The 27,098-nt window shown below is 46.5% G+C and overlaps 3 protein-coding genes across 7 annotated transcripts in view; 1 reads left to right on the top strand and 2 right to left on the bottom strand.

Annotated features, from left to right (window-relative positions):
* Nucleotides 1-13,676, bottom strand: part of MIER2 (MIER family member 2) — a 46,205-nt gene extending 32,529 nt beyond the window's left edge. For all 4 annotated transcript variants that reach the window (XM_084826263.1, XM_084826264.1, XM_084826265.1 and 1 more), the window contains exons 1-3: nt 13,639-13,676; nt 2,056-2,143; nt 1,013-1,170 (exon numbers count right to left, since the gene is read on the bottom strand). In XM_084826263.1, coding sequence (XP_084682389.1) covers nt 1,013-1,170; nt 2,056-2,143; nt 13,639-13,647 — 255 coding nt within the window. In that variant the 5' untranslated portion in view covers nt 13,648-13,676. The remainder of the gene's footprint in view (nt 1-1,012; nt 1,171-2,055; nt 2,144-13,638) is intronic.
* Nucleotides 13,677-13,738: 62 nt separating this feature from the next.
* Nucleotides 13,739-27,098, top strand: part of PALM (paralemmin) — a 99,589-nt gene continuing 86,229 nt past the window's right edge. For both annotated transcript variants that reach the window (XM_084826013.1, XM_084826011.1), the window contains exon 1: nt 13,739-13,855. In XM_084826013.1, coding sequence (XP_084682139.1) covers nt 13,807-13,855 — 49 coding nt within the window. In that variant the 5' untranslated portion in view covers nt 13,739-13,806. The remainder of the gene's footprint in view (nt 13,856-27,098) is intronic.
* The window catches only part of SPMAP2 (sperm microtubule associated protein 2), a 109,110-nt gene continuing 100,845 nt past the window's right edge, over nt 18,834-27,098 (bottom strand). Inside the window, exons 7-8 of the mRNA XM_084826017.1 lie at nt 21,797-21,881; nt 18,834-19,093 (exon numbers count right to left, since the gene is read on the bottom strand). Of these exons, the coding sequence (XP_084682143.1) occupies nt 18,903-19,093; nt 21,797-21,881 (276 nt within the window). The 3' untranslated portion in view covers nt 18,834-18,902. The remainder of the gene's footprint in view (nt 19,094-21,796; nt 21,882-27,098) is intronic.

Raw genomic sequence — 27,098 nt, 5'->3', positions numbered from 1 at the left:
TAGTGCTGAGCTTTGGATCTTTGCCTGCCTTCTGACTTTGCTAAACAGATTTGTTCCTAGTTTTGACCTAGGGCTGAGCCCCACCCAGCCACAGCAGGAGAACAGCTTGCTTGTGAGCTTCCCAGAGGCTGGCCACTGCTGGAACCTGGATGTTAGGCTCGATGCACCTTACCTTGATCTGGCCATCCAACAAGGCGGTTCTCGTGCCCTTCTGCACATTTTCAAAGTTGATTTTGCAACCACCAGACAACTACTGATAAATAACCCTGCCCCTTGATCCTCTCGGGCTAAAAGTGGAACACTCTCCACTACTTCACAAGAAAAAGGTCTGTCTGTCTTTCTGGAGGGTGTTAAGAGAGAAACTGCATCCCAAACAGGGACCCACCCCCTATGTTTCAGCATGAGTCACTGAACTGGGCAAGCCCTGTGACTAGAAGGAGGAGAGAGAACTGAGGGCTGGCTCAGGGAGAGGAACGTGAAGCAGCCTCCTCCAAGGGAGAGCAATTACGTCTCTGCAACAGGAGCGGCCAAATTATCTAAAAAAGACCCAAAAGAGAAAGGCGGCAGAACCTGGTGCTCCCTGTGGAGGCTGACAGGAAGGAGGCAAGAGGAGACCAGAGGATCTCCTCCAAAGATGCACCAGGCAGACTCATCTGTGGGGACTTTGGGCTCGCAACAGCCTTTATTTGATGTGAGTTGACAGGAGCTGAAACATGGGGAGGGACCGTAGCTGCTTCACAAGACAAGAGACCCTGGAGAGCTGCTGCCAGCCAGAGCAGGAAATACTGGGCCAGAGGGACAAACAGTCCGACGTGATTCAAGGCAGATCCCAGCGTTGTTTATTGCTGTTGGCACACAAACACTCCTGGCAAAGCCCACTGGGAGCTAGTCTGGGAATCGCCACCATAAGGGCTAGGAACACCTTTTTATAACCACCCCCAAAGCCAAGATTCTCCACATGCTAAAGTACCAGACATGATGCCCAGGCAAACTCAGGATCCGAGTTCCTTACCTGGGAGGCATTGAAGCTCTTCTCTAGCTCTTCGAAAGGCTTTGCTTTCCCCTGTGTGCGGTTCTGCTCCTCTTCCTCCGTCTCTTCCCGCACCCTGTAGTTCTGGGACAGGATCTCAGCCAGGTTGAACCGTTGGTCAGCTGAGCCCATAGACACCACTGCAGAGATGGGAGTGGGGGCCAGGGAAAGGAGAAGAATAGTGAGCCAGGTTTATTTCAGAGAAGGCTCCATCATCAGTGGTCATGCTGCAAGGGCTAGGGGTGGGTGACCTGCTGACTGGGTATTTATTTATACATTGGTTTTTAAATATGCCTTGCAGGGCAAACTGCCCCCACAAGGCGGTGTACAAGAAATCCAGAACAAAGTACAATATTGTATAAAACAGATTAAAACCATAAGGTGCAGTAACACATCGAAACACAACAGTTAATTAAATGCAGATCAAAATAAAAACATTGGAAGGGCTCTCTTAAAGGTTGATGGTGAGGGAGGGCATTCCACAGATGTGGGGGGCCACCTCCAAGAAGGCCCTTTCCCCAGTATCTGTCAATCTAATGCATCTTACTAAGAGGCCAGAGAGCAGCGCCACAGAAGCTGATCTCAAAGGTCAAGCAGGCTCATACAGGGGCAGGTAGCCTGGTCCCAAACCATTCAGGCATTAAAGGCCAAAACCAGCACTTGGTATTGGAAACAAGCAGGTAGCCGGTGGAACTGGTACGGCAGGGATGGACCACTGGTGGCCCTCCAGTTGTTTTGGCCTACAACTGCCATCATCCCTCACCACTGGCTATATTGACTAAGGCTGATGGGAGTTGTAGGCCAAAACATCTGGAGCTCCACCACTGGCCCACTGCTGTAGTACGGGATGGATGTAGTGTGTGTCGGCATCTATTCATGTGTGTGCAGATGCGTGCTCAGCAACTGCATCTTTGGCAAGATGTCAGCTGCGGAAGTCAGGGAAAGAGGTGACGTAAAAGGAAAATGAAGGAGGTCTGCAGTGGGGGAGCAGAAAAGACCAGCAAGTAAATTCAAGATCTCTGTACCTGCTGTGGTATGAAGGCTGGGTCTCCCAGGACATAAGTTACGTGCAGGATAGGATACGATCCTTGGGCTTTGCCTCCCGATCGAGGCCTTAAAAAAGAAGACACGCTCTTACGACACACATTTATTTACTAGCTAACAGACCCAGCTTTGCATGGGTGGGAATAACCCTTCATTTAATACTGTGAAACCTTCAAGCAAACTTATGCAGCTTTCAGAGTTGAACACACTGTACTGCCCCCCATCCCCATCTGAGTGGTGCCCACCCACTGGCATCCACCACTTCATTCCCCTCAGGGAGGCTGCCCTGCAGCAGAGGGGAAGGGCAGACATATAACTCTGTCCTTCGGACTGCTCCCTCCTTGCGTCAAGCTGTCTCAACTGCAAAGCTATGTGGTGGTTAGAAAAGGGCTGATTTCAAATCAGAAGCTGCCTTATACTAGATACTGCAGGCTTCAAACACAGAGACACGTTTAAATCAATACAAGTTAGTTAATGCATTTTAAAATAACCCCCAAGTGCATACCCCCAGGTCCCTTTAGCATGCATGCCGAGTTTCAGGTGTCTAGGTTTCACAGTCTTGGTGCTGTGGTGCAGACAGACAGGTATCCTCTTTTATCATTGATTTCTAGGGTTTATATCCTGCCTTTCTATAAAACAATGGAGGTGGTTTCTAATCTCTTGCTCTTACCCAATGGTCTCCAAGTGCACGGTTGGGAACCACAACTGCGTCACACAGCCTGACCTAAGGTGGGTCCCTGTCAGGGTTGGATCGGAGCCCACAGAGCCCCAGAGCAGTTTTGATTCTGAGGAAGAGAAAGAAACCACGGGAGAGGAACCTGTGCGCTGTTCAGAGGAGCAGCCAGAGGGAGAGCCTGAGAGTGAGAGTGACCCTGGCAGGGAGAGGGAGGAGCAACAGAAGTTTCTGGACGCTAGGCGCCAGTGCACCCTCAAGCACGAGATGGCAGGCGCTCAGCCTGCTTGGCGCCCCGATGCCCCATGGGAAAGGGGTGGACTCTCTCCTGCTAGCTCATAAGTACAGAGGTTTCCCGCCTTCCCCTCCAATTGGAGATCAACTGATTCCTAAGGTTAGAACCCCCGAGTAGGCAGCTCTCTTAAGTCTCCCTCAGTAGGATCAAGCAATTAGCATCTATAAGCATCATTAGACTGAATGGGAATAAAGCCTTGGAAAAGAGCCCTATTGTCTGCATGTTGATTCTGGCTACCTGAGGATTTCAGAAGGCAGCAGGGGCAACCTCCTTGACAGCCCCAACAGCAGCACTATATCATCATACCAACATCCATCAAGCAAGAAGCGGGTCTCCAAATGCACATTCGGGCTAAAGCAGGGCAACAAGGATGGGGTGGGGTCCAGAACCCATGTCCTATGAGCAATGGTTGAAAGAGCTGGGTATGTTTAGCCTGGGGAAGAGAAGATGGAGGGGAAGCATGATAGCAGTCTTCCAATATCTCAATGGCTGCCAAGCAGAAGATGGCACAGTTGTTCTCTGTTGCTCCAGAGGGCAGGACTAGAGCTAACGGGTGAAAATTGCAGGGAAATAGATTTCAGCTAAATATTAGGAGAAACTTCCTGAATGTACGAACTGTTAACAGTGGAATGGGCTGCCTCCGGAGGTGGCAGGCTCTCCTTCATTGGAGGTATTTAAACAGAGGTTGGATAGCCACCTGTCAGAGATGCTATAGTTAGCCCCAAACCATAGGAAGCTGCCTCATACTGAGTCAGACCCTTGGTCCATCTAGCCCAGTATTATCAACACTGACTGGCAGCAATGGCTCTCCAATACTTCAGGCAGTGTTTTTTCTTGCCCTACCTGGAGATGCCTGGGATTGAACCTGGGACCTTCTGCATGCAAATCCGGGACTCTACCACTGAGCTACTGAGCAAGGAGTTGGACTAGATGGTCTCAAAGGTCCCTTCCAATTCTAATTTTCTATGAAGCAGCAGGGCTCATGGCCAGGCTGCCAAACATTACTGAGCCCCAGCACCAGTTTTTAAGGAATCATCAAGCCTTTCCCCACACCTTTACAGCATTCTGAGAATGCAGCCCACCCCCAACGCTTTTTAAGGTACGTCGTTTATGACGTTTCTTCTAGACCACCACTTATAGCAGCACACTGTCTGACTTTCACTAGTGCCCCATCCTTCTCCTGTCCACCCCCGCCTCCTGCCCTGATAATTTCTCTTTCCCAAAATGGAGTTATGAGACTTCTGTTGCCACAATTATCCAGACAGATCAATTAATAAAAATAGCGATCACAATACAAATTGGGGGGGGGGCACTTTGCTCCTTCTTTCACTGAGCACATTCTATTAACTTTCTAAATTGTTCGCTTTTTTCTTCTTTTCTGAATGACTTGCACTTCCATCACCAGCTTCCCGCCTCCCACAGAATTGCTAGGTTTGAATTCACATTCATATCTTTCATTTCTCCTTATTTAAGTTCCTACCATTCCTTTTTCGTGACTGTTAATAACTACTATCCTAAGTGAGTCACTTTATCAATGATTTTCTCTCTGCCAGTGCCTTATTTTCTTCCCCCTTAGCTACAAAATGTTTGTGTCTTTCTACCTTTTGCAGCTGTGCACCCACTGTCTTTCTCCAACGAGTGTGATTTTTCCTTCTTAGCTATGCCCTGTTGCTCATCTAGTATCACTCTGTCCATTTACCTCCAACCTTCAGTCTTAGAAATGTGTCTCTGTTTCAGGCCATTCCAGGCTATAATTGCTCTTTCTCTCACAAAGTCTGCTCTGGCTATGAACAGCTCCCTGCGTTTTTTCATACGGTCACTTTTTATTCTATGAGTAAAGTTCCCTTTGCTATTGGCGCATGTTTCCTCTTTTGGTTTCCAACACTTTCGGTTTCATTTAATTCCTCCCCATGTGTGCATCACATTTTTCAAATAATGTGACCTTTTCTCCTTTCTAAACCGTCCCAGATCCTCAGGTAATATTATCAACTGACAACGTGATTTGCATGGACTCTGTTTCCTGGGGACTGCTGAGCAGAAGGCACGTTCTGCTTGCTTTCCACAGTTTCATTCCACCACCTGTACTGGGGCTGAGTGGAATGCAACCATGTGTGCCTCCAGACAGACACCAATCAAGCAGAGCTACCAATCAAGATGCATTGCGCGGCTATTCCATCTTTCCCTCCTTAATGGAACGGTTAAAGACAGAACAAGCGGTTGGACAAGCATGGGACAGCACGAAATGGAAGACGATGCCTGGACCCCCCATCAGATTCTATCAATGAGGCAAGGGGACTGCACAATAAAAACATTGTCTGGATGCACCCCAAATAAGCACTTTCCTCAGCCTCTCGCTCCTCTTCCACTGCCACTTATTAAAGCTGAACAAAGTGCTCAGCATAACCCTGTCTTCACTGGCCATGCTCCCTCTCCTTACACCTGTGCACAGCCCTCACCTGCCATTATTCATCTTCAGAATCCTCCAATTGCCCCTTCAGCCCAATATTTATCCGCTTGGGAGCTTTTTTTCACACTACAAGCCTTCCCTCTCCCACCCACAAAATATCAGATATTTTCCCCTAAGCCTTCTGTGCCCGCCTACTTCTATTCGGAGTGATCTCTCCTGCAGTCACTCTGAGGCCATTGCTGCACCTGCATGGGAGACACCAACTTCACTCACAGGGGACTTGATTCTCTTTCCAGACCATAGCTCAACGGCAGAGCACCCCGGTTCAATCCCTGCCATCTACAGTTAGAAGGATCAGGTGGCAGGTGAAGAGAAAAACCCCTCTCTGATTAAGATGACCCTGGAGCGCTGCTGCCAGCCAGAGTAAACTAGACTGGGCTAGATGGATAAACAGTCTGACCTGGTATAAGGCAGCTTCCTACAGCACACTGGTTGATACAAGGTGATGCAACTCTCCCAAGCATCACTGAACTCTTCATCGGCACAAAGCTTGAAAGCTCACACACTCCACTAACAACCTAAGTATTTCACTCTCATAAGAAAGCAAAAAGGCAAGTTGCCTACCCCACCCCACCCTTAACAGCCCATTCCCAAAACATACCTCAATCTCGGGATATTAAACTGCCTTTCATTGTCAGATCAATGGCTTATTTAGACCAGCATTGTATACTCTGGCAGTGGCTGCCCAGCTTCTCAGGCAAGAGGTTTTTCCCTGGTTGGTACCTGTCATGTCCTAGGGTTTGAACCTAGGGCCTTGTGCATGCACAGCACGTTCTCTACCGCTGAGCTATGCTCTTTCCCCTAAAGCTAAAGTAAGATTCCAGCATTCATGATTCTGAATAAAGGGCAGCTTTAAAAAGGAACATAGATAGGAAGTTGCCTTATACTGGGTCCATCCAGCTCAGTATTGCCTTCTCTGACTGGCAGAGGCCCTCCGGGGTCAGACAGGAGCCTTTCCCTGCCTGGAGATGCCAGGAATTTTCCCACCTAGGGATTTCTGCATGCAATGGATGTGCTCCACCTTGAGCTATGGCCCTCTCCCCTCTGCACATCTGCACTTCATGCTCTCTTCCGCCCCTTCCCATCATTCAGTTCTCTGCCTTTCCCTTTCTTAATATAGTCTCTAGACCTGGCCAGTTTAAAAGAGAGGCATGAAGAATAGTTACCTTCCAGTCACCTCAGAAGAAACAGCCGTTAACACTGAATGCAGCAGCACCATGAATCAAAATGTTGCCAGCCTTCTTAAGAACAGCAAGGTCATGTGGCAATGGAGCACTGAATTTCGAGACACAACCATGGGAATACCAGCTCATTGCCTATTAGGAAAACTTTGCAAAGAGGATGCCTTGAACTTAAAGCCAAGATCACAACATGTGCTAAAATGCACTCGTCCCTAGTGTCTTATTAGCAACTGAGGATGTAGTCTCATTAGACACAGTCTTGACTGTTTGCGGAAAAAATCCAATGGATGCTAGGAATGGAAGTTAGGAGCAGAGAGCAGCATGATCCAAGAGAGAACTCACTTTCAACTATGGGTTAAAGATTATTTTGATTTCTTTTTCCAGCACAAGGGGGGGAGTCCTCCGGACACATCAAACACAGCTGACAGACAGGAGCAGAAAAGTCCCAGTACCAGGGTGGCTAAAAAGTTGACGTTGACACCTACAAATTTTAAACAACTGTTTAAGTTCAGTCCAAAGGTGGAATGTAACAAAAATTAAACTCTGGCTCATTACAATATAGATGCCCTCTTTGATAGATTGGAGATTTCTTCTTCCAGCCCCACTACTGTGGCATCCTTTAAAAAAAAAATTATTATTATCAAGGTAAATGACAATCCCAAAGAATTCGGTTCTTCCGACTGGAAGGATCTGGTCAACACTCATCAAGACAATAATCACACTTGGCTATGAACTATTGGAATCAGCTTGGACTTGGACAGGGAGCTTCCTCTTCCATGCGCTGGCATCCTGCGAGGACCATACATGCCGCATTCACCTTCAACTCTGCAACCTCAAGAGAGCTATCATAATCAGACCAAGTGGTTCAAATTCCCACTGATCCTGACAAGGTCTTTGAAGTCTGGGTGCTAAAAATGTCCCTGCAATAAGAGGTGCTCAGTGGCCTTTTGGTGATGGAATTAGTGGCTTCCATTGCCTTCTAAAAGGTCACACTTTTAAGTTTCTTCTGGAAGTTCCCCTGGTGGCACCAATCCAGATTGCCACCAAATGCAAATGACTACCAAGAAGTAAGTGTTGGGGGAAATTCTGTCCTTGGAGAAGATTGCCTCAGACTTCATGCAATATTTCATGATAATCCACAACTAAAACCCAGCCTTTTTTTCTTCAATGAAAAGTCAAGATTCCGTAGATTCCATTGTAGAACCACCACCAATGGGGAAATTCCATCATAACGCTATGGACTACAGCTCATTTTCTCTTGCATTTAAATCTATACATTATTTAAAAAGCACACTTGACGCACTTCAGGGTAATAGAGTAATCCCTATTACACAACTCAGTCTGCATGATTACAGTTGTTGAAGTTTAAAAAGTAAACACGGTTCAGCCAAACACAGGGTCATGAGTAGGCTCTGAGTACATCAATGAGTTGTTGGCCTTATGTGACAGTCATTCAGTGCTCCTCAGTGCCTTGCGCAAGATGCCCTCATCCTTGATTGGGCCCACCTCCTCACTATTATCACCGCTGCCCTCTTCTTTGGGGCCCAATCTGCACAACTACCCAGAGGGACAGCACAAGTGGCGAATGCTGCCCCATCTCCTCACTCGTCAGTGCTTGCTTGCATGCTCAGAGAAGGCAGGTGAACATGCAGAGGGTTGGATCCAGACTTTGTCATATTTAGAATACGTCCACTGAAATCACTGGGACTTGAGTTAGTCATGAATAATTTAAGCCCCATTGCTTTCAATCATTTTCTCTAGGTATGATCAAGTCTGGATCCAGCCCAAGAGGAGGAGGAGCAAGGTTGCAGGCCTCACCAGATGCCAACAGTGCCGGTGCCTGATGCTGGTGATCAGAGTTGCCAATAACCCGCCCCTGCCAATATCCTTAAGAAGGTGGTATGGATATTGGAGAAATCAGATCAACAATTCTTTATCCCACTCCCATAGTTTCCAGACTGGCCACAGGACTAAGTCTGCTTTAAGCTGCATTTAGACAGTCCTTCAAGCCATGATTTGGAGGTCTGGGAAGCGCTCCTTCCTCCACTCCATTCCTCCTTCCCTAACCTGTGGCTTAACCATAGAATCATAGGATAGTAGGGTTGGAAGGGGCCTGTGTCCCACCTCCTGCTCAGAGCCTTCCTCATTTGATCAAACCACCATTTGTTGGTTTGGAAGTAAAAGCCAGGCCAGCATCAAGGGTAGGCATGGTCAGGTACCTGCTGAAGGCCTGCAGCCCAACAGGGGCCCACGGACAAGAGTCCATTGGAGTTGCTCCTCCTCTTCTTCGTGCAGCCTGCTTGCTCACCTGCCTCTCACTCAGTCCCAGTTAGCAGAGGTGGTGAGTAGGAGGAGCAGGAGATGCCACTGCCTACTCGCTCCCCGGCTCTTTGCCTATCAAGCAGGCAAGCGGTAGCATGATGAAGAAGAAGATGAGGTGCAACAGCAGCTAGTGACAATGGCAGTGAGAGGGGGGACTCACTGAGGGAGGGGGCCCATGGAGGGGTCTCTTGCCCAAGAGACCTCGGAAACCTGGAGCTGGAACTGCTAATAGCAAACTATAGCTTGATCAAACCAGGAAGCAAGCCCCGTGCACAAAGGGAGGAGGGAAAGCACAAGCACAGGGCTTGGTCCTGATTTTCCAAACCATCATTTGGAGGATCGTCGGAATGCAGTCACTGTGCCACTGGTGGATAATCTTATCTCATGAGAACAAGGGAAACATTTTCCTGTTGGTTCATGTAGCACTCTCAGTGGTTTGTGTAGTTGATCATAACACTGGTTCACATTCAGGAATTGGCAGAAGTGGAGGGGAGTGCCCAGAGTTAAACCGGCTCCACTCCTTTCTCTCAGTGTACCCAGAAATTTTGCTGGGGATTTTTTTCATTGCTGTCCTGAGATTTATCTTGAGCTGTACTGCATTGTCCAAATTTATCCTCACTATGGCCAACCTAGACAGCATAGTAAGAAGCAGAGACATCACCTTGACGACAAAGGTCTGTCTAATCAAAGCTATGGTTTTCCCAGTAGTAATGTATGGCTGTGAGAGCTGGACTATAAGGAAGGCTGAGCGCCGGAGAATGGATGCTTTCGAACTGTGGTGCTGGAGAAGACTCTTACAAGTCCCCTGGACTGGAAGGAGGTCAAATCAGTCCATCCTAAAGGAAATCAACCCTGACTGCTCATTGGAAGGACAGATCCTGAAGCTGAAATATTTTGGCCACCTGATGCGAAGAGAAAACTCTCTGGAAAAGACCCTGATGCTGGGAAAGACTGAAGGCAAAAGGAGAAGGGAACGGCAGAGGATGAGATGGCTAGATAGCATCACCGATGCAATGAACATGAACTTGAGCACGCTCTGGGAGAGAGCGCAGGACAAGAATGCTTGGCATGCTATGGTCCATGGGGTCACGAAGAGTCGGACACGACTGAACGACTGAACAACATTGTCTAACATCTAAAGCTGCTGGGAGAGACTGGTCAAAGCCTAGCAGCGAGGCATTGTCAATACATTGATGATGACACCCAATTCTATTTTTCCATTTAGATCTGTATCAGAAGTAGCAGGCGCTTTGCTTAACAAGTCTGATAGCAGTGGCGGAATGGATGAAGGTGAACAGATGGAGGCTGACTGCAGACGAGACAAGTAACAATGCATTACTGCAGACTTCCCCAACTTGATGACCTTCGGATGGTTTGGATTACAACTCCCATTATCCCTTACCATTGACCATTCTGGCTGGGAACAATGGGAGTTGTACTGCAAAATATCTGGAGGGCACCAGGTTGGGGTGGTACATCCCAGCCCTCTCAATCAGAATGGCAAGTTGAGTACCGGTGAAGCTTGACCCACTGAAAGATCACATCCAGAGTGTAAGCGTGATCAAGACTCTGACCTGTTTTTGGACAGACAAGTCCTGGCTACTGCTAAAGAGGTGTTTTACCAAGTTCACTGAGTTTGATGGCTGCACCCCCTTTCTGGAGAGAGGGACCTGGCCGCTATTATCTCACAACTTTCATTTCCCTGCCGTAATGCACTCCATGGAGGGCCACTCTCAGAGCTGCACCTGGTACAGAATAAGGCCTCCCACACTTACGAGAGCCAACTTTCTTATGATAGACAAATAAAAAAGAGAGGGTCCCCCAAATAGCAAGAAAACCATAGACAAAGTCAATGGAACCTGTAACAAGTGAGAGAAGTATTATTACTGTTAGAAAATAACAACATATTACAATGTATATTGCACTATTATATTCTAATACTAATAACATACACTTCTCCCACTTCCTACGTTGTTCCACCAACTTTCTTATGGACATCAAATCATCAACCAAACCATCACACACACACACACACACACACACGGTACACCACCCTGAAATTTTAAACAGAATGAAAGCCAGTATAAAAGTGCTTGGATTAAAATAAATAAATATATTGCCACCCATCCACAGCCTCTTTTCCCTAGATACCAATGGAAGACTGTGCAAAATAAGAGGACCATGTGTGTGTCTTTTCCCCGCACATTACTGAATCCCCATAATACACCCCACTGGTTGTGCGATTTGGTAGTAAAATTCAGGAGCGTGGACAGATGTTGAGCAGTCTTGTCCACAGAATCCATTTCCTGGAACACATTACATCTATTTGTTTAAGTTCACATCCTAACCATCTGCCCCACGTCCCAAACTCAAAGTGGAGAAAAACTGAATGGATACAAAATCCAAGGAAACCTACTGGAAGTTAAATGCTAAAACCTGACGTGTCCAGGATCTCCATATCAATCCTTCCCTTCTTCCTATGCCCTTAACCTCCCACTCACATACAGCTGTCCCCGCAACCATTTTCCCCACTGTCATCCAATTCTCCCTTCCACATTCCTTACCTTGGCTCCTTCTCTCATGACAGCCCCCAACTCCAAACCCCCAAATTCCAGCCAGTTCCCCAGTCACTCCAATTGATCTCACCCGACCCCAACAGCAGCTTGGATCAATGCTTCGAAAGCTCCCACATATTGCCATCAGCTACACCCTTAATTTCCTAATGATCTACTATCAATCATTAATGGTCCACTGTGCCTGCGGTCAGCACCTGCCCGCCTGCCCACCCACCACGTTGGCCCCAGTTCACCACTTTCCACATGATCACCTACCCACTGAGGATGTTGCTTGTTGCTTCTTTACAACTTAATCCTCTTTAGCCCCTGCATCCACCTCAAATCTCAGGTGTGCCTCCATAAGTTCCCATGTCTACCTCCAATCCCAGCTAGAAGCCTCCAAACTACCACAACTACACCAGCGTGAGCCCCCAAGTAAAAGCAATTCCATCACTGATGCTCGGGACGTTCCCCTTTCTTATCGAACCCCCAAAGGCCCAACAATGCTCTTCCAGCCCACCTCCTGATACCAGCTACCTTGATCTCCTCCAAGACCCTAGTTATGCTCTTTCTTGCTCAGTCCCACTTGTATTTCATCCCCCCCAACTTCATCCTTTGTTCCAGCTTAACCCTCTCAATTGACAATTACTTCACTCCCAACAGTTGCACCCCTAATTACACACTACTCCAATTTGCGTATGAACCCCAAAGATGAAGCTGCACACTTTGCCCCCCAAACATCCCAGTTGTGCCCTTTCCAAAATCCCAATTGTCTCATTGTCATCCGCTGCACCCCCAAGTGCTTGCTCGCCCTATCCATGGCCCCCAAATTCCCAACTACATCGATTCCATCAGTGGCATTCCTTCGTCTTCACTGTTCCCCCTCCCAGAATCCCAGGTGTGGTCTCCTCTCCAAAGACACATAATCCCTGCACTCTCGAAGTCCTTGCAGATTCAAAGTGCATCCTTCCAAAATGTCCAGCTCTTTCATGCTCATCACCTGAATCCCCCTAAGTCCTTGTGATCTCCCTGCCCCAATAAAAGTTCCAGCTGTGTTTTATGTTCCCCCATAAAACCCACAATTCCTCCACCTATCCCTGGACCCCTAATTCTTTCTGGAAACCTCCCAACAAAAAGCTCCAGCTACTTTGTGGCCATCAGATGCCCCATGTCATTGCTTCCCCACCCCAGAAAAGTATCCCCAACTCCACAGAAGCCACATCCACCCCACCTGTCCCTGCACCCCTAATTTTTTGCAGAACCCATCAAAACCTCCATCTGCTTCATGCCAATCATCTGATTCCCTTAAGCCCTGCCCCCCGCTGAAAAAGTCTCAACTACACTACTCGTAGCCCCCATAAAACACACATGTTCCAGCTGCCTCGGCACCCCTAAATCTTTGCTGACCCCCCCAGCTGTTTCCTAAGCATCAGCTGCACCTCTAGGTCATTGCTACCCACCATAAAATCTCCACAGCCCTACAGAACTCACAAGGGTGACATCGCCACCCTTGCTCTCCCTGAGTGTTCACTGAGCCCCCCCCAAAAAACTCCAGCTGCTTTGTGGACCACTGCTGCACCCCTAAGTCATAGCTGCCCTCAGAAAAATGTCCTCGACCCTAGAGAACCCCACACCTCTCACATCTCCACTCCTGCACCCCAAGTCCTCATTGAGCCCCCCCAAAAAACTCCAGCCCTCAATGCCCATCAGCCACAGCTCTAAATTCTTACTGAGCCCCAGAAAAGTCCCAACTGCGCCCCCAGAAAGTCGCAAGTGCTCCATCCTTGTCCCCCTTGCACCCCTTTAGCCCTTGCTGAGCCCCCCAAGTCGCCCCCCTGAAGAATAAGCTCCACCTGGTTTGTGCACCGCACATCCTTCCCATAAGTCCCACCTGGGGGGTCCCCAAAAGCCCCCAGTGCCCCCCACTTCCTCCTCCCCACGAACCCCCCCAAAACAAATACACGCCCCCCTTGCCCCCCACCAAAGTGCCCCCTCCGCCTCTGTGGGGAGAGGACGGAGGAGGGACCCGACTTTCCGTCCCCCCTCCCTTGACACTCACACACACACTCACCTCCGCCATAGCCGAGAGTGCGAACGGCCGGGGGGGGGGCGGAGAGCCCCGGATGTGGAGCCGCCCGCTGATTGGCTGCTACGCACGGGAGATGAAAGGGGAGGGGGAGGAGGCAAGAGGGGAGGGAGCGTCGGGGGGTAAATGCGTCGGGGGGAGGCGAGAGGGTAGATGGGATCGATGAGGGGGAGAAGAGGACGGGCAGGAGGGGAGCGCTGGGGTAAGATGGGGCACGAGTGGAAATGTGGGGCGCGCTGAGGTAAAAGGTTAGGAGGGGAGGGAAGTGGCCACGTGAGAGAAGTGTGGGGCGCGCTGAGGTAAAATGTTAGGAGGGGGGTGAAGTGGCCATGTGACAGAAATGTGGGGCAGGTCGGGAGCGCTGAGGTAAAATGTGGGGGGGACAGAAGTAGAAATCTGGGGTGAGCCGAGGTAAAATGTGGGGAGAAAGAAATGGAAATGTGAAAGAAATGTGAGATGCAGAGGTAAAATGTTAGGAGGGGAGAAAAGTGGCCATGTGAGAGAAATGTGGGGCACGTTGGGAGCGCTGAGGTAAAGGGGGAGATAAGAGGGGCAAAGTAAAAGGGGGGAAACATGGGGCAGGTGGAACGATGAGAGTGGTAAAATGTGGGGAGATGAGAGCGATGGAAATGTGAGGCAGGTGGGGAGAACTGATAGTAAAGTCAGAAATGTGGGGCAATATGTGGGGAATTAAGGAGGAGAATTTGGGGGTTCTACTATACAATTTGGGGAAGAGTGAAAAGGAAGAGAGTGGGAGAACTGAGGGGAGAGAGATTGGGGCAAAGGAGGGAAAAGATGAGAGAAAATGTGTTGCAGGGAGACGGGGAAGGGTCAAAGGGAGGAAATGTAGGGAATTAAAGGGAGGGAGATGGGGAAGGAGCAGAGAGTTGAGGTACAATGTGGGATTGTAGGGAGAGAGATGGGGGCGCACAAAGACAGGTGTGCGGAAAGCAAAATGGGGGTGGAGGGGACAAGAGTGGAGAGCTGAGGTACGAATATATGTGGGAATCCTAAGCATGTGGGGGAAGGGTAAATGTGACATTAATATGGGGCATTAATGGTTAGGACACAGGAGATCTAAAAGAAGATTTGAGGCAAAATGGAAGAAAGAAATTGTTCTAATAGGCAAGGTAAAGAGGGGAGAAATGTAGGGGAATTAAGTGGTAGAGCAGAGAGTTGAAGTAAATGGGGGAAGGTAAGAGAAGGTCTAGGGAAAGGTAAAAGGAGAGAAAAATGGAATTGAGTAGGGACATGAGGGGAGAGTTGAGGTACAATGTAGGGCACTGAAGTATAATGCAAATGGAGAAGAGTTAAAATAGGGAAAATTAACTGATTTAAAGTGTTTATATGTCACTCTAAGGTTAAAGTGGGTGGGGTGTATGGAGATAAGAAGAGATTGCAGTTAGTGTAGGGCATGAGGAGTAAAGAAGTGCAGGGGGGGAGTTTTTAAAGGGGAGAGATGTTGGAACTAAAGGGAGGGGGGCAAGATTGATGTAAAATGTCTTATTTCATTTATATCGGGCCATTCTTCCATCCATGGTTTTCCCAGGCAGCCCCTGCCAGGCCCAGAACTGTTTAGCTTTAGCAGGATTGCTCAGGAGTCTTCAGACTATGCCCTGGGACATTGTCTTAGAGGAGAAAGGGATGAGGTGAGAGCTAGGGATCTAAGAGGCGAGGGTAAAGCAACAGGTAAGAGGTGGAGCAAAACATGAGGAATTAGGGGTAATAAAGATTGCTGTGAGGCAGTATTTTATTTATTTGTTCTTTCTTGCCAACTCGGCAGACTCTCTTCAAGTCCCTGAATTAGCCAGATCCAGCAGGGTAAGCTGTAATGGGCATGGGGATGAATCGCCCTATAACTTGCTTTGGGCTTTGTCTAAAGCAGGGATGGGCAGAGACTTTAGATCTACTTTGTTTTTTTGCTAGAGCCCCAAGGTCAGCCAACTAGAACTACATGCAAAATAGTGACTCAAGAAAGCTGACATAGAATTGCAAAATAATGTGACCCTGAGTGCATGCTCAGCCCAGGAATTTATTTCCAGTACCAGAACTAGAGCTTGCACACAAATCCTTTCACACATGACTCTACTCCCATTTTCCTTCTCAAGATTTCTTTATTTCAGCATCCTATTTTAGGAGGGGAGAAAAGCCTTTTTTATTCTTGCTATTGTTAAACCATTGGGAGTTGGAAACACCTGCTGACCTACTGCGAACCACCCAGAGATGTACTTGTAATCTACCTTCTGCCTGCCCCCAGTCTACAGCATCCAGATAGGCAGCGCTAGTTTTATAAGACAAAATGAAGTTCAGACCTACTGGAAGCCATACCTTCTGTCAAACATATGAGAGCTGATGTGATATGTGAGTGAAACTATGGTACTTGTCACATGCTGAGAGGCACTTCATCTCTGCATCCTGTCTGAAGGAGCAAAAACAAAATGTCTCAGGTTTGTGTTCAACACTGGGTCCCACCATTCAGGAAAGATACTGTCAACTTGGAAACATTCAGGGTTGATTCCACACATGCACATAAAATCAAGTGACTTTCATGTATAAATGTGAACCATCACATATCAAATGCCACAGGCAGAACTTTCATATCTCCTCAAATATGGGGTGCTTTGCAATGGAATCAGTTCACATATTCAGCTGCTAGTCAGCATAATGCATGTGTGTGCCAGCTCATAGAGGACAGTGATAAAGGTGGCAAGACAGCTAGAAAATAAACAGTATAAGGGGAGTTCCTGAAAGAATTGAGTACATTTGTTGTTGTTGTTCAGTCGTTCAGTCGTGTCCGACTCTTCGTGACCCCATGGACCATAGCACGCCAGGCCTTCCTGTCCTGCGCTCTCTCCCGGAGCGTGCTCAAGTTCATATTCATTGCATCCGTGATGCTATCTAGCCATCTCATCCTCTGCCGTCCCCTTCTCCTTTTGCCTTCAGTCTTTCCCAGCATCAGGGTCTTTTCCAGGGAGTTTTCTCTTCGCATTAGGTGGCCAAAATATTGGAGCTTCAGCTTCATTATCTGTCCTTCCAATGAGCAGTCAGGGTTGATTTCCTTTAGGATGGACTGATTGGACCTCCTTGCAGTCCAGGGGACTCGTAAGAGTCTTCTCCAGCACCACAGTTCGAAAGCATCAATTCTTCGGCGCTCAGCCGCCAGGATATATTTAGAGAAAAGGGGATTAAGGGGAGATATGCTAACAGAGTTTCCAAACATTTAATATCTGATAGAAGAAGGAGAAAATAGTTTGCTATATTTGTTTTGGATAGGATATGAAGCAATAGTTGTCCCATTGCTTCTTATCCTATCCAAAGTGAATATAGCCCAGGGAGGTAGGCTTTGGTTAATCTAATTCAGTATGACGCTTTTAGATTCCCAAGATCCATTGGCTGCTTTTGAAACATTCCGAGCCAATCTTAGGTTTTTCTTAGTTGCTTCTCTTGATCAGGCTGTAATAGTAATCTGCCGATACTTACCTTGCTGAAGATTTCAATATGTTCCTATTGCATAGAGATAAACCAGTAGGAATGGCTGTGTGTATTCTACATGTAGAAGGAAACTAGGACACCACACAGAAAGCCAGAATTGGATCTGCCTAGGCAAAGGTTCATATATAACCAGGCTCCAGGAATACTATGTACAGTTCTGGTCACCACACCTTAAAAAAGGATAGCTGGTTGCAGAAAGGGGCAACCAAAATTATCAAAGGGCTGGAGCAAGTTCCTTATGAGGAAAGGTTACAATATTTGGGGCTTTTTAGCTTAGAAACAAGATGAGGTAAGTGGGGGAAATGATAGAGGTATATAAAGTGATACATGGGATGGAGAAAATCAATAGGGAGAGGTTTTTCACCTTCATAATACTGGAATCCATGGCCATCCTGAACTTAAATGGTGGGAGATTAAGAACAAATTTAAAGGAGTTACTTCTTCACACAGTGTATGGTTAAACTATGGAATTTGCTACTACAAGATGTAGTAGATTTTCCAACTAGATGGAAAACCTGGGGTCCTATGAAGGAAACAAGATGCCTCTACTGATCTCACACCTAGCGTTGGAAAGAAAGTGGGGCAGCTCTGCTGTTGCGAGACGTATTGGGAAGGGCTGTAGCGTAGTGGTAGCGCACAGGCTTTGCATGCAAAAGGTCCCAGGTTCCATCTCCAGCATTTCCAGGTAGGGCTGGAAAAACTCCTGCCTGAAACCTTAGAGAGCCACTGCCAGTCAGCGTCAACAATACTGGGCTCGATAAACCAGTGGTTTATCGTCATACCCCTACTGGAGGAATCCTCCTCTGAGGAGGAGCTACAGCTCCCAGAGACAGACAACACCAAGGGGCCATCCATGTCAGGAGGCTTGGGGGAGCCTGGGCCCTCAGGGGATGCTACTGCTAGTCCATCTCCACAGGAGAAGGGGAGTTCTTCATCTGAGGCAGCAGTTGGGTGACCACCTAGCCCCTGAGAGCATTGTCACTTCAAGAGGCAGGCCAATAGGGTTCCTTTGAGAAGAAGCACTCAGTTACAAAGAAGGACTTCTCAGGAGGAAAGGAGTCCTCAGGAGCAAGGCCCTCCTCCCAAATAGGACTTTCTCCAGACAGCCTGTAACACACTGCAGCTGAGCCCTGGGTGAAGCTCAGGAAACTTTGGCTATATAAGCCTTCATTTCAGCCTAGCCAGTATTGGAACAACATCATTCTACCAGCTCCAGTGCCTTATATCCCTGGTCTTGCCTTGTGATTGAACATGTTATTGACCCTTGGACTCCTGCTTGACTCAGCTTCTTGGACTGTGTATTGTATCTGACTGCTTATCTGTGTTTTGACCTTGGCTGCATCTCAGACCGCTCTTCTGGAAACCATCTACTTGCCTGGCATTACTGTGCTTGACCATTTGCCTACTTTCTTGACTTGCCTTTTGGACTGACCTGTTACTTGCCCTAACACTGAGCCTGATTCAGCCATAGCAGGAGAGGCTCGGTATAATGTAGTTTCCTATATTATTTCAGAGCAAAGTTAATCCATTCTTCCTCCCTGCATAGCAGAGGGACATCTCAGAGCTGTGATTAAACCTATTCCCTCCACCCAGAATTGCAGTGGGCCCAAAGTTTCACACAATGGAGCAGGAGACCAACTAAGAAGTATTCCAGACTGATGACACATCATGCCTAGTTTACAGATCTGAGGGCTACAAGATCATTTAATGAGTTTCCCAATTTGGCCAAAGACAAGGAAGAGCAACATCTATGTAACTCAAGCCACTTTGCCTCTTACTCTAACAGGACGGCTGATTTCGAGAATGCGAGGACTAGGAACATATTGGAGAGCTGCCTTGGAAACCTTGTATGGATTAAGGCCATCAAAAGTGTAAATCCGGGGTTTGGAGAGTTCTTCAAACTTGGCAACTCCAACAATGGGACCGCGAATTAATTTTCTAGGTGACTCTGCAAGAGCAAACCAAGAGACAAGCAAATGTTGGTTTGGGGTTAAATTCAGCAGAAGCAAGCCCTCCCTCAAAAGGAGCAGAGAGGTAAAACCTAGAGTCCTGCAAAATCAACTCAAACTGTCAAGCTTTCAGGCTGTCTCATAGAACTGACATTATAGGATATGACTTGTCTCTGGTGAGTCTCACTTCAGGATACCTCAGATGTTGAAAGGAAGAGACCCTGGATTGGACTTGAGGGTTTATGCTTCACTCCCCAGTGGCTCAGCAGGGAAATAGCAACTCATCAACCCAGTCCTGCTGATAAGATCCTCCTCCCATTTGGCTGCATAGAAGGAAAGGGGAGGGATTATTTCCTACATATCTGCTCCTGTCTGCTGGACTGGGTACCCGGACTATGAAGAAGTGGGGGCACCTTGGCAGATTTTTTTTTTAAGTACTTCTGTTTAAATTATAATAATAGTTAATCTTTATAAGCTGCTTTTCAGCCATAACACCTCAAAGTGGTTTGCATACAAGTAAAATACTAAATAAAACAATAACATCACAATCAAAATTCAACAAACCACAATACGCTAACCAGTTTACATAGCAAGGAAGAAGAAAGTGGGACTTGGAACAAAATCTTGCAGTATGTAGTGCTACTGTTCAGGATGCCATCCATGCTATCTTCCAGGATACTCCATTCCTCCAGACTGCTCTGGTTTTCTGTCCCACACCGCTTAACAGGCAGTCAGCATTCCATGCCTATTGGGCATGCTCACTCCACTGGAGCTTCTTTTTTCCTTTCTAAATCTTTTTTCTACTTGTGTGAACCTTGGGGTTCCCCCAGGCCTGCTGATACCTCCCTCTTGGTGCATAGGTGGTGCTGTTTTGGCTACATAAGGATCCATAGTCAGAGTATGAGTTTGCTATTAGTATATAGCAGGGGTAGGCAAATGTTTTGGGTTGAGGGCACATTTGGCAATTTGAGAAACTGTCCTGGGCATCACCACAAAATGGCTGCCATGGGAGATGTGGGAAAGCAGAAGTAACCTGCCCAAAAGACCGAGGATAAGGCAGAGGTGGGGTCTTGAGCCTCAACTCACTAAACCCCTTTGAACCCACAGTTTTCAGCACCAACGAAACCTATTTCACAGCAATCACAGCTGCTGGTAAGAAAATGTATTAAAAATACATTTTAAGTGGTAGGGTAGGATACCTTAGTGGGCACCAAGAAAGAGTCTGGGAAGGCAGTGGTGCCTGTGAATGCCATACTGACTACACCCAGTATCTAGGATAAAATGCCTAACAGAAGAAAACGGAAAGGGGGGGGGTGTTTGACCACCTCTCAAGGGAATTCCAGAGCCTAGGTGGTGCTGCAGGAAAAGGCTCTTGTGTACTCATCATCCTAACCTCCGATAAAGGCAATATGTTGAGCCAAGTCTCCTCTGAAGATCATCAGAGTGGGTGGTCTCATATGGGGGCAAGTTGTCCTGCAGGTAGTTCATTTCAAGTGTATAAACACTTTGCTTACTCACTGGTCCTTACACCAGCCCCACCAGTATTATGCTGCAGTTACCGAGGCTGAGAGAGCAGCTCACCTCAGGCCACCTAGTGAGTGGCAGAGAAGGTTGGAACTGAGGACTTCCTAAACTTGGCTGGCAGTTATCATTTTAAAGAGAGTCAAAAGTAAGTATGTTAGAGTTATCGCTTCCCATGGTTATATATGTTCGTTTCTTGTGTCTTGGATCAAACAGATTTTGCAGGTATTTAAATGCCACACAAGGCATTCAAGATGAAGCTGGACAGCCATCTGTCAGGGATGCTTTCACTAGGATTCCTGCATTGAGCAGGGGGTTGGCCTTGATGGTCTTATAGGCCCCTTCCAACCCTACTATTCTATGATTCTATGATAACGAAAACCTATGAATGGAAAGTTATAGGGTGAATCATGAATGTGAGCAATGGTGCGTCTCGCATAACACCTTTAACCATGAAAAGAATACTATCCTCTGTCTCTGTAAACAAGTTTTTTTTTCAAATGTTTGTAGTGCTTCAAATATATGTTTGATCTGATAGAACAGTGGGACAAAACAAATGCATATGTACACCATGGGCAATGATGGCTCTATCAGAACAACTTCAAGTCTCTTAAAAACTAATGTCTACCTTGAACCTCTAAACATTTGGCAGTGAGATGGATACAGTTGTTGAGAGGACAAGGTAGATGCCACTTTTCTTCTCGGCTTGGAGGTGAAGCAGGTAGTTTAATCCTCACTGATGAAACAGCAGCACAGAGGTGTGCATTACTACTGAAAATGTGGGAGGAAGCTACCATGGCTACCTGGAAAGTTAGATGAGAAAGCACATCTGAAGTGGTGCCCTCCCTTGAGCAGAAATAAATATCTTTCAAGTTGGCATCTGTGATTTGATTGTTGGCAGCCTTTCTCTTGGGGGCATGGACAGCCATTCCCACATCATTTGGTTGTGGGAAGGGAATCTTGGAAACCAGTGGGAGCCATGCACACAGGCACCTGTGTTTGTACAGCTCTTATTCCCATGTTTCTCATCTAAGAATTGGAAGAAGAGTTATTGTTTAGTGAGCAGCATGGCACAGCACCCCCGCAACCGCATATGTACTAAAAAGCTCCCCAGAGGACCTAGGCTACTATGAAGAGCAGGCTTATATAATTAATGAGAAGCATAGAAAGAGATTACTTACTCTTTGAAGTTGATGGCACGTTCCTTGGTTTGGATAGAGCAATTATCCGTTGTGTAGGAATGGCAGTCAGGGCTCCTTTGCTCACCTAAAGACAAGAGACGAAGCTGATCTTGAGTGTCCCCACCACCACTTCCACGCCAGCCAGAAACGCATACAATCAAAGACAGGATGTAAAGTGGCATAGAGATACAACCAACCACAATTTCATAAGAAGAGCTCTGCTGGATCAGACTAAATGCCTATCTAGTTCAACATCCTGTTTCCCACAGTGGCTAACCAGATAGTTCTGGAACACCCACAAGAAGGACATGAGGGCATTAGCCCTCTTCCACCAATGTTCAGAAGCATACTGCCTTTGATACTGGAGCCACTGATAGCCTTATCCCCTATGAATTTGTCGAATCCCTTTTTAAAGCAGTCTTAAATTGCTGGCCATCACTACATCTTGTGACAGTGAATTTCATATTTTAACCATACACTGTGTGAAGAAGTATTTCCTTTTATTTGTCCTGAATCACCCACCTTTCCGCTTCATTAGATGGCCCTGTTGGGTTCTAGTATCATGAGAGAGGGAGAAAAACTTAAGTCCACTTTCCCTAAACTATGCATAATTTTATACATCTTTATCATGTTCCTCCACCTCACCCTGTTACTCATTTTTCTGCAGTCATTCCACTTGTTTGCCATTTTTCTTTATCCTCCTTAAGCATACCCTTAATTCCAGCAGGCTGTAGAGCAGAGAAAAAGAAGAGAAGCAGGGCTATATTATTGCCTCTGCTTAGAGGTCAGCTGCGTTTGGCTCTCCTTAACTGTCATCCAGTTGGCACTAATTCCATCAGGCTACCTGAACTGATCTATCCCAACTGATTGTGATAAGAAATGTAACTTTAAGAACTTGTGCCTGAACTTGCTTTTTGCCTCCTTCCTCTCCATCCCTTTTTCCTTAGGTGTCATGTCTTTTAGATTGTACATCTGAGGGCAGGGAGTGTTGTACTACTGATAATTGTAACCCACTCTGGGAGCCTTTTTTTTAGAATGTTTTTATTTTTGGTCTTAATGATTTCATTGATATGTACCTCAAGGGTTTGGGTTTTTTTTGTATTCTTTATTGTCTGCTTACATTTTTTGTACGTGCAAGTCCTTTTTGTTCTCATTTGGGCAAGACTTCTCTTGGAACGGCTCAACAAATGGTCTTTGCTAATCCTTGAGATCTGACTGGCTGTCACACTTAAGATCAGGAACTATAGGGAATTATTGTTAAACCAGTTTAACCATGCAATCTTATACATGTCTACTCAGAAGTAAGACCCACCCAGATCCAATTCTATTGAGGGTACAGCAATGAGAAACAGATACTGTTAGGGTACGACAATAAGGAACATACACTGAAGGGAGAGAATAGAAGAAATGGGGCTGGAATCATGCAGCAAAGAATTTACAAGCAGAAATGAGAGGAGACTGAGTCAGAAGTGGTGTGGTAGACCATTTGAAATGGAAGAAAAGGAGGTGGCTTGACAAGGTAAAGGAAGCATAAAAGATAGTATGAAGACATGAGTAGATGGAGGACCAACAACAGATATTTAGTAGATTCAGTAGATACAATCCAGGCATGTGTTGGAGCACATAAAAGACTACAAAAGGTCAATCATAATTGGGTTAATCTATGCATGTAAAAATGGTGTGCCCATTGCTCCATGAGTCCTTACTGCATCAATGGCCAACCTGTGGCACATAGGAAGCTGCCTTATAATGAACTGGACCTTTGCTCCATCTAGCCCAGTATGTACTGAGTGGTAGTGTCCAGGATTTTGGATAGTACCTTTCCCCCGCCCAGGAGATCCCAGGGGTTGAAACTGGGACCTTCTTCATGCACAGCCAGTCGACTTTGTGGCATGCCAGAAAAAAGAAAGAAAAGGCAGTCATGATACATAGTGGAACTACATGTTACAGGCATTCCCCATAATATGTAGGAACACTTACCCATACTGTAGCATTATTGTATTTTATGACGTGTTACACAGAACCTGCAGATGTGCTGGCTCCGTGACATGATTATTGTGCATTATGGATTTAACTGGCACTACCCAGCCAATTCCCCTTCATGGATCACTGCCTTGTTGTGGTGAAGGGGCTTGCAAAACTCAGTGAAGCCATAAGCTATGCCATGCAGGGCCACCTAAGATGGACAGGTCATGGCGGAGAGTTCTGACAAAATGTGGTCCACTGGAGAAGGAAATGGCAATCCACTCCAGTATTCTTGCCAAGAAAACCCCATGGAACATATCACAAGGCTAAAAGATGTGACGCTGGAAGATGAGCCCCTCAGGTCGGAAGGTGTCCAATATACTACTGGGGAAGAGCAGAGGGAATTTCCAAGTAGCGCCAGAAAGAGTGAAGCGGCTGGGCCAAAGCCGAAAGGACACTCAGCTGTGGATGTGTCTGGTGGTGAAAAGAAAGTCCGATACTGTAAAGAACAATATTGTTTAGGAAGCTGGAATGTAAGATCAAAGAATCAAGGTAAGCTGGAGGTGGTCAAGCATGAGATGGCAAGATTGAACATCGACATCTGGGGAATCAGCGAACGAAAATGGACAAGCATGGGCGAATTTAATTCAGGTGACCATTATATCTACTACTGTGGGCAAGAATCCCGTAGAAGAAATGGAGTAGCACTCATAGTCAACAAAAGGGTGGGAAAAGCAGTACTGGGGTACAATCTCAAAAACGACAGAATGATCTCAGTATGAATCCAAGGCAAACCATTCAACATCACAGTAATTCAAGTCTATGCCCCAACCACTGAGGCCGAAGAAGCTGAGGTTGATCGGTTCTGTGAAGACCTACAACACCTTCTATTACTAACACCAAAAAAAGATGTCCTTTTCATCATAGGGGATTGGAATGCTAAAGTAGGAAGTCAAGAAATCACCGGGATAACAGGCAAGCATGGCCTTGGTGTACAAATTGAAGCAAGACAAAGGCTAATAGAGTTTTGCCAGGAGAACACGCTGATCATAGCAAACACACTTTTCCAACAGCACAAGAGGCGACTCTACACATGGATATCACCAGATGGTCAATATCAAAATCAGATTGATTATGTTCTTTGCAGCCAAAGATGGAGAAGCTCTATACAGTCAGTAAAAACAAGACCTGGAGCTGACTGTGGCTCTGATCATGATCTTCTTATTGCAAAATTTTGGCTTAAACTGAAGAACGTAGGGAAAACCACTAAACCATTCAGGTATGACCTAAATCATATCCCTTATGAATATACAGTGGAGGTGAGGAATAGATTTAAAGGATTAGACCTGATAGACAGAGTGCCTGAAGAACTATGGACGGAGGTCCGTAACATTGTTCAGGAGGCAGCAACTAAATCTATCCCAAAGAAAAAGAAATGCAAGAAAGCCAAGTGGCTGTCTGATGAGGCTTTACAAGTAGCTGAGGAAAGAAGGGAAGCGAAAAGCAAGGGAGAAAGGGGAAGATATATCCAACTGAATGCAGAGTTCCAGAGAAGCACAAGGAGAGACAAGAAGGCCTTCTTAAATGAACAATGCAAAGAAATCGAGGAAAACAACAGAATGGGAAAGACTAGAGATCTCTTCAAGAAATTTGGAGATCTCAAGGGAACGTTTTGTGCAAAGACGGGCATGATAAAGGACAAAGAAGGCAGGGACCTAACAGAAGCAGATGAGATTAAGAAGAGGTGGAAAGAATACACAGAAGAACTATACAGGAAAGATCTAAATGTCCCTGATAGCCATGATAGTGCAGTCACTGAACTTGAGCCAGACATCCTTGACTTAGATGATCTTAGATCACTAGAGAGTGAAGTCAAGTGGGCCTTAGGAAGCATTAGTAACAACAAAGCTAGCAGAGATGACAGTATTCCAGCTGAGCTATTTAAAATCCTAAAAGATGATGCTGTTAAAGTGCTGCACTCAATATGCCAACAAATTTGGAACACTCAACAGTGGCCGCAAGACTGGAAAAGGTCAGTTTACATTCCATTTCCAAAGAAGGGCAACGCCAAAGAGTGTTCAAACTATCGCACAATTGCGCTCATTTCACATGCCAGCAAGGTGATGCTCAAAATCCTACAAGCTAGGCTTCAGCAGTATGCGAACCGAGAACTACCGGAAGTACAAGCTGGGTTTTGAAGAGGCAGAGGAACTAGAGATCAAATCGCCAACATTTGCTGGATCATGGAGAAAGCAAGAGAATTCCAGAAAAACGTCTATTTCTGCTTCATTGACTACGCTCAAGCCTTTGATTGTGTGGATCACAACAAACTGTGGCAAATTCTGAAAGTGATGGGAGTACCAGGCCACCTTACCTGTCTCCTGAGAAACCTGTACGAGGGTCAAGAAGCAACAGTAAGAACCAGACATGGAACAACCGATTGGTTCAAAATTGGGAAAGGAGTACGACAAGGCTGCATATTGTCACCCTGCTTATTTAACTTATATACAGAGTACATCATGAGAAACGCCGGGTTGGATGAATCACAGGTCAGAATTAAGATTGCCGGGACAATTATCAACAACCTCCTATATGCAGACGATACCACCCTAATGGCAGAAAGCGAAGAGGATCTAAAGAGCCTCTTGTTGAGGGTGAAAGAGGAGAGTGCAAAAGCTGGTTTGAAACTCAACATTAAAAAAATGAAGATCATGGCATCTGGCCCCATCACTTCCTGGCATATAGAAGGGGAAGAAATGGAAGCTGTGACAGATTTTATTTTCTTGGGCTCCAAGATCACTGCAGACGGTGACTGTAGCCATGAAATTAAAAGACGCTTTCTCCTTGGGAGGAAAGCTATGGCAAACCTAGGCAGCATAGTAAGAAGCAGAGACATCACCTTGCCGACAAAGGTCCGTCTAATCAAAGCTATGGTTTTCCCAATAGTAATGTATGGCTGTGAGAGCTGGACTATAAGGAAGGCTGAGCGCCGAAGAATTGATGCTTTCGAACTGTGGTGCTGGAGAAGACTCTTACGAGTCCCCTGGACTGCAAGGAGGTCAAGTCAGTCCATCCTAAAGGAAATCAACCCTGAGTGCTCATTGGAAGGACAGATACTGAAGCTGAAGCTCAATTATTTTGGCCACTAAATGCGAAGAGAAAAGTCACTGGAAAAAAACCTGATGCTGGGAAAGACTGAGGGTAAAAGGAGAAGGGGACGGCAGAGGATGAGATGGCTAGATAGCATCACCGATGCAATGAATATGAACTTGAGCATGCTCTGGGAGAGAGCGGAGGACAGGAAGGCCTGGCGTGCTATGGTCCATGGGGTCACGAA

The sequence above is a fragment of the Heloderma suspectum genome, chromosome Z, assembly GCF_057233095.1.
Source record: "Heloderma suspectum isolate Gila_16-S chromosome Z, 16-S_ref, whole genome shotgun sequence".
Taxonomy (NCBI): Eukaryota; Metazoa; Chordata; class Lepidosauria; order Squamata; family Helodermatidae; genus Heloderma; species Heloderma suspectum.
Note: the sequence above shows the minus strand (reverse complement) of the source record. Positions and strands in the feature narration are given on the sequence as shown.